The sequence below is a fragment of the Centropristis striata genome, chromosome 5 (assembly GCF_030273125.1).
Source record: "Centropristis striata isolate RG_2023a ecotype Rhode Island chromosome 5, C.striata_1.0, whole genome shotgun sequence".
Lineage (NCBI taxonomy): Eukaryota > Metazoa > Chordata > Actinopteri > Perciformes > Serranidae > Centropristis > Centropristis striata.
The window spans coordinates 1,515,158-1,522,949 of record NC_081521.1 but is presented as its reverse complement, the minus strand read 5'-3'; the positions used below and the strand labels follow the sequence as shown (position 1 = coordinate 1,522,949).

General features: G+C 31.8%; 1 protein-coding gene across 4 annotated transcripts in view; it reads right to left on the bottom strand.

Annotated features, from left to right (window-relative positions):
* Positions 1-1,695: 1,695 nt before the first annotated feature.
* The window catches only part of LOC131972330 (DENN domain-containing protein 2D-like), a 46,179-nt gene continuing 40,082 nt past the window's right edge, over positions 1,696-7,792 (bottom strand). For all 4 annotated transcript variants that reach the window (XM_059334146.1, XM_059334147.1, XM_059334148.1 and 1 more), the window contains 4 exons: positions 7,627-7,677; positions 7,441-7,522; positions 6,515-6,760; positions 1,696-1,984 (listed from right to left, as the gene is read on the bottom strand). In XM_059334146.1, the coding sequence (XP_059190129.1) occupies positions 1,917-1,984; positions 6,515-6,760; positions 7,441-7,522; positions 7,627-7,677 (447 nt within the window). In that variant the 3' untranslated portion in view covers positions 1,696-1,916. The remainder of the gene's footprint in view (positions 1,985-6,514; positions 6,761-7,440; positions 7,523-7,626; positions 7,678-7,792) is intronic.

Sequence of the window (7,792 nt, the reverse complement as noted above, 5' to 3'; positions counted from 1 at the left end):
AAACTTTATTGATAATTAAGGAACATTACAATCATGAGGTCAGACAAAAAGGGATTTCAAGAAACAAACAAATCTCATGAAACAAAGAACTAATCGGGAGAAATAGTCGTAAAAAATAAAATAAATAAAAAGAATAATGAAAAGAAAAAGAGGTACATACAATGATCATGCAGAGAGTACGAGGTACATAACGTCTGAACATTCTTTTTTTTTTTTTTTTTTTTTTCCCACAAATTACATACATTTATTCACTGAACATTGAAAACACCAGGGGGTTCAAGAGTTCATTGCCAGTCCTTTAAAATTAAAAGATCAAATCAAACGTACAGTCTTTAACAGTTTCAGTGTCTTTGCAGCTTTGTTGTTGTTTACACCTTCAAGTGTGGTGCCATACTGCTTAAGTTCAAAATAAAACGACGAAAGCAGGGTTCGGAGTCAGACCATTTAGATTTGTGTATATGAAATTTTCCAAGGATAATTAGAAGTTGTATTATGTATGTTGTATATTCTTTTTTTTTTTTTTTCGTGTCTTTTTTTTAATTATTGACAAAGAATCATGTACAAAATGTCATGGCATATTAACAACAAGTAGCATCTCTCAGCAGGGTACATGATAAATAATATATATATAATAATATAGAGAAGAAAGAAAATACAAAAGCTTGAATACAATAGGAATTTAAAAAAAATCATGGGACACTTCATCAGCTTCTTCCACTTCTTCTGAATTTTCTTCTTCTTCTTTAGTTTTTTTTTGCGGTTGGCGGACCAACGTAGAGGAGCATTACCGCCACCTACCGGACCGGAGGGGAGCAGCAGACTGACAGGAAATTAGATGTAAAAAAAACAAACAAACAAAGCTAGATAAAAAGATGAAAATAATAATAAAAATAAATAAATATTTATGTATGTATGTATGTATAATAGCAAATAAATAAATAAATAAATAAAATAATATATATAAAAATATAATATATAATATAGTATATTTCTGTTAGAGATATGGTGTTTAGTACATTTAACAGTGAGAAAAAGTATTTTTACAAAAAAAAAATGCAAAAATTACAGTGATGGCTTGTATATATATCACATTAAATGCATATTACATATTATTTTACAGTGGAGTAATGTATTTTTTTTTTAAAAACTGTAAAAAAAATCCTGTTTTGGCTGATTTATACATTTACAGTGTTTCATTGTTGCTGAAACTGAATTAACTCATTTATCATTATACGTTTTTTTTGTTTTTTTTACGTGGTTTAGCAGTTTTTCACCCTAAAATCTTATAGGTATTTTTTGTGTGTTTTATGTGTGTTTTTTGTCATTTTTCATGTTTTTTTTGTGTTTTTATGGATGTTTTTTCTGTGTGTGTTTTGTATTTTTTGTGTGTTTTTGTAATTTTTTGTGTTTTTGTATGTTTTTTGCATGTACAGTGTATTTTATAGTGGAGTAATGTATTTTAAAAAAACTGTAAAAAATACAGTTTTGGCTGATTGTGTTTTTTGTGTCTTTTTTGTAATTTTTCGTGTTTTTCATGTGTTTTATGTGTATTTTCTGGGTGTTTTTGTAATTTTTTGTGTTTTTTATGTGGTTTTGTATGTTGAAACTGAATTAACTCATTTATCATTTTTTTACTGTCATGGTTTAGACATTTTTTACAGTGTAGTGAAGTAAAAACAACAGACTGCAGCCGCGTGGACTTAAAAAACTAATCTTTATTTGAAATGATTTTCCTGCTCACCAGCAACAAGTTTCTCTCGTCCTGCCAGTGTTTGACAGAGTAGCAGCAACGCAGCCGAACAGTAATTCACACATTGTTTACAGACTTATTATTATTATTATTACATAAAACACAGAGAAACATTCACATCTTTTCCTATGAACGTCTTTATTTACAGCTGGAGCCTCGACCGCCGCTAGTGTTTCTTCTTCTTCTCCCTTTTCTTCTTCTCTTGGTATTCAACGATCTTTTTGTGGAATATTCCTGCAGGACAAAAGAACAGGAGCTTAAATTAATGCACTTTAATAACATGTTGTTACTTATAACCAAAGTTATTATAGTTAACGGAAACTAGAATTGAAAAACATTTTCATTAACTGAAATAAATATAAAAGCTAGTTTTTTATTGACTGAAACTGTATTTTGTGGTTACAAAACTAACTAAAACTAACTAAAATTATAGTAAAATGTCCTTCGTTTTCGTCTTTGTCAACTTTTTTCCTCCGTAAACCTTTTTGGTTGATATGAAATCTATTTCATCTATCTGGTTTTATGACTTAATAAACTTATTGGGGCTGAGATGGATCAGACAAAGGAAATAAAGGAAACATTTATTGTGACCTTATTGAATCTTATTGAAAACTAATTAAAAAAATTCTCGAATTTATGACAAAAAAGTGACAAATTTACAAGAAAAATTGTCAAATTTAAGAGAAAAAAGTGACAAATTTAAAGAGAAAAATTGTCAAATTTACAAGAAAAAGTGACACATTTAAAGAGAAAAATTGTCAAATTTACAAGAAAAAGTGACAAATTTACAAGAAAAAATCGACAAAAAGGCAACATTTATTGTGACCTTATTGAATCTTGCACCTAACAAATACCCCATTACAAAACAACTACAACTAATAAAAACTAAAACTAAAACTAAGCATTTTCCAATAAATTAAAACTAATTAAAACTAACAAACTCACTCTAAAAACTCTTTAAAACTAACTGAATTTGGAAACAAAAATTGACAACGAAATTAAAACTAAAACTGATGAAAATCTAAAACTATTATAACCTTGATATTAACATATGAATATAATAACCGGACAATTTCAGTTATGAGGGTAACAGTTTTTCTGAACTGTGAAGAGGAAAAACACAGATATCCACAAAGTTTTTATGAATGAAGGTTGTTTCTTTAAGATATTTATTGGTTTGAAATTCAATTAGACTGATTTATTTTAGAGGTTTAGTAAAGGCAGATCATTTTCTACCTCTAGGACAAGAGGAGTGTACAGCAGCTATTCTCAACCTTTGGGTCGGGACCCCAATCGGGGTCGCGAGATGATTTCTGGGGGTCGCCAAATCATTTTGGAAGTCAGCTCTGTCTCCACTGTGTTAAAGTGTTCATGTGTTAATGTGTTTTAGTCTTTTTGGTCACTTAATGTCTTTTTTCTTGGGTCATTTTGTGTCTTTTTTTGGTCATTTTGTTTCCTTTTTTTGGTCATTTTGTGTATTTTCTCAGTTATTTTGTGTCTTCTTTTGTCATTTTGTGTATTTTTTTAGTCATTTTGTCTATTTTTGGTCATTTTGTGTCTTTTTTGGTCATTTTGTTTCCTTTTTTGGTCATTTTGTGTCTTTTTTTGTTGTTGGTCATTTTGTGTCTTTTTTTTGGTCATTTTGTGTCTTTTCTCAGTTATTTTGTGTCTTCTTTTGTCATTTTGTGTCTTTTTTGGTCATTTTGTGTCTTTTTTTTGGTCATTTTGTGTCTTTTTTGTCACTTTGTGTCTTTTTTTAGTCATTGTGTGTCTTTTCTTGGTCATCTTGTGTACTTTTTGGTCATTTTGTGTCTTTTTTTTGGTCATTTTGTGTCTTTTCTCAGTTATTTTGTGTATTTCTTTGGTCATTTTCTGTCTTTTTTGGTCATTTTGTGTATTTTTTTGGTCATTTTGTGTCTTTTTAGTCATTTTGTGTCTTTTTTTGGTCATTTTGTTTCTTTTTTGGGTGATCTGAACTGTGCGTGTGAGATTGTGTTCAGTGAGTGGGGTCACAGATAACATGCATGTTAAATTGGGGGTCGTGACTCAAAAAGGTTGAGAACTACTGCTGTAGAGAATGACAATGCAAGGATTAAAACGTGTCCAACATAAATAACTGTCCAGTTTCAGCCAGACTCTACAGCAACGTGTTGCTGCATGTAAAATGTTTGTAATTTAATTGTAATTCCTGTTAAATTTGAGTTCTTTTCTTCACCACGTTGCTGGATATATTAATGTAATAAACAACAAATCAGTACATTGCTATTCATGTTTTATTTAATTTGTTTTACAAAGCTAAGAAAGCAGCTTTAAAGTCAAGGCTGATGTTGATTTCCACTAAAAAGAATGATTCTAGTTATTTACACACAGTGAGACATAAAGCTTATTAATAATAAAGCTTATTATTAATAATAATAATTAAGCCCGAGGATCAGAAAAAGTATCTGAATTAAATAAGTTGGGCTGGTGCATCCCTGATAAAAATGAAGGTAAATTCAGTTTATAGTTCAGATCTAGTAGATTTTCTTATTTGTTACCACAGAAGAAGAAGTGGCTCTGACTTCCTGTCACATGTTGAGACACTGAACAACAGGAAGTGAAGAGATTTCAGATTAAACACTAAAACAGCACAAAGATTAAATATAATGACTCCGTTCTCCAACCAGCTGATTTTATGCAAACAGAGCCACATGGAATTCACATTTAAATCATTTAAAGCCTTTAATTAATATCAGCTTTAACAATCAATTATTGGTTCACCATTCATAATTTATGAAATTGTGTTTTCCATTTCAATACCATTTTAACTAGAGATGCCTGGACCAAGTGTTTTTACCCTGGTACCATAATGTCTAGACCGCATGGATCTAATGAAAGAGGTCGGGGTCACAGAATCCTGATCACATGACCATTAAAACACAAAATGTAAATTTTCAAAATCAACATTCGGGCCAGGTCCCTTTTCGTTATCCGTGTTTTTTCTGTTTCCAAACGGATATAGATCGAACAGAAGATACCCAGATTTCTTTATAAATAGAGTCATGTTGTGTTTTTCATGAAGTTTCCTGTCCAGAAAGCTTCACTTGTTGCTAACAGAAAGCTAACTGTTGCTGCAGCTGCAGTCAGTGAGCCGTGGAGCGCCCAGAGAACATGTTGTTGTTTACAACGCTACTGTTGTGGTTAAAAACATCCCACACATAGATTTAATATAGATATTGTTTAAAGAAAGCTTTATCATTTGTGTCTCTATTTAATCAAACACCAACAGAGTCATAATAGTAACTTGTTCTGTGTCCCTGGTGGAGGTAAAGGAGCTGAGTTTGTTCCAGACAAAAACTAAAAGCAACACAAAAACATCCGGCAACGCAATCTAGTTGATGCAATCTCTTGTGCAAAATCTGATCTGACGAGGCCGAAATCACATTGCTGGAAACGTGATGGAAGTTTCAGTGGATGACGTGAAGGGGAAAAAACTTAAGGAGAAAATAAGGGAAAAATAATAATAATGATTTTTATCAGTTAAAAGTAGTAAGTGACCAACAGGACACCTCTTTTTTTTAATTAATTTTGTGTCTTTTTTTTGTAATTTTGTGTATTTTTTGCTAATTTTGTGTCTTTTTTTAAATAATTTTGTGTCTTTTTTCTGGTCATTTCTGTGTCTTTTTTTTTAGTAATTTAGTTTTTTTGTGTCATTAGTATTCAGCAGACAACATGAGAGAGAATCAGGAGAAAGAGGACGGAGGACTTCTGGAGACCTTCAGGAACTGAAACATCTCAGAGCTCCACTTCTTGTTGTTGTTGTCATATTGTTAGTAAATAATATCAGCTGCTTGTTGTGTCTTGTGTTGCTGCATTTACTAGTTTTTAGATCAAAGGTCTTTTTTTCTTTTGTTTAGTAATTTTGTGTCTTTTTTAGTAATTTTTTGTCTTTTTTTAATTAATTTTGTGTGTTTTTTCTGGTCATTTCTGTGTCTTTTTTTTTAGTAATTTCGTTTTTTTGTGTCATTTTGTGTCTTTTTTTAGTAATTTTGTGTCTTTTTTGTAATTGTGTGTCTTTTTGGTCATTTTGTTTGTTTTTTAAGTAATTTTGTTTTTTTCTGTCATTTTGTGTCTTTTTTTAGTAATTTTGTGTCTTTTTTAGTAATTTTTTGTCTTTTTTAAAATTAATTTTGTGTCTTTTTTTTGTAATTTTGTGTATTTTTTTGCTAATTTTGTGTCTTTTTGAAAATAATTTTGTGTCTTTTTTCTGGTCATTTCTGTGTCTTTTTTTTTAGTAATTTAGTTTTTTTTGTGTCATTTTGTGTCTTTTTTAGTAATTTTGTGTCTTTTTTTGGTCATTTTGTTTCTTTTTTAAGTAATTTAGTTTTTTTCTGTCATTTTGTGTCTTTTTTTTTGTAATTTTGTGTCTTTTTTAGTAATTTTTTGTCTTTTTTAAAATTAATTTTGTGTCTTTTTTTGGTCATTTTGTTTCTTTTTTAAGTAATTTGGTTTTATGACATGTCATATTTGACTGTGACTGAACATGTGCTCTCACTTTGAGATAAAAATATCAGGATATATATCGTATATATCGATATTCAGCCTAAATATGTCGGTATATGACTTTTGTGTGCGTGTGTGTGTGTGCGTGCGTGCGTGCGTGTGCGTGTGTGTGTGTGTGCGTGTGTGCGTGTGCGTGTGCGTGTGCGTGTGTGTGTGTGTGTGTGTGTGTGTGTGTGTGTGTGTGCGTGTGTGTGTGTGTCTCTGTGTGTGTGTGTGTCTGACCCTGCTGGGGTCCAGGCTGCTGCTGCTCCACCTCCTGGATAAACAGGTCAAACATCTGCGTCTGGATGAACTTCTTGACGAAGTGGCGCGTCGTCTTGGAGTCGATGGCTTTGTAGAACGTTCTCTTCTCGAAGACGCCGGGTTCTCCGGCCCGGCCGCGCTTCACGTAGGACGAGTAATGGCCGACCGTCTTCACGAAGAAATGCAGGAACGCTTCGGACACCACGCGGTTTATCTCCTCCACCGCTGCAAGGAGGGAGGGAAGGAAGGGAGGAAGGAGGGAAGGAAGGAGGACATTAGTGAGGATGGAGGTGTAGTGGAGTCAGTTTATTTTATTTTATTTTGAACCTGGTCCCACAGGAATCCGTGAAATAGCCACGGAATCACTCAAATTTCCGTGAAAGGAAAAAAAAGAAACAAAAAGACACAAAAAAGACACAAAAAAGACAAAAAATACACAAAACAGACCAAAAAAATACACAAAAAGACACAAAACGACCAAAAAAAGAAACAAAAAAGACACAAAAAGACCAAAAAAAGACACACAAAAAGACATAAAAAGACCAAAAAAAGACACAAAAGACCAAATAAGACACAAAAAGACACAAAATGACCAAAAAAAGACACAAAAAAGACACAAAAAGACACAAAACAACCAAAAAAAGACACAAAAAGACCAAAAAAAGACCAAAAAAGACACAAAAAGACGTAGAATGACCAAAAAAGAAACAGAAGACATAAAATGACCAAAAAAGACATTAAAAGACAAAAAAACACGTAAAATCATCAAAACTGGCTATTCCACGTGGCTATTCCATGGATATTTGTTCCTATTGGTTTGTTCTGATTGTGGTTTATCTGTTTATTATTATTATTATTATTATTTTATTCTAACTGTGTTTGATTTCTGCTGCAGTTTTCCTCACTTGAAGCTTTCTGTCTTCCACTGAGGGCCTCCAGGATCTCACTCTGGAGTTTCGGGGGCAGAATCGAGCTTTCATCCCCAATCTGTGAAAGGAAAATGTTACAATATTAAACAAATATCTTAAGCTTGAATCATGCTGATAATAAAAAGATGAATTAATCAAACATTTTTCTGATAGAACACTTACTGAAACAATGAAGGTTTCCTTTTTATCATCAGACAGATCGACCACCAGCAGCTGAGACACAAAGAGAGAAAAACTAAATAAAGAGTCATTAAAACACACACACAATGCTGCTACAGATGTTCTGTTTTCATTAATGATACATTATTAATGTATTTCTTAATTTTTT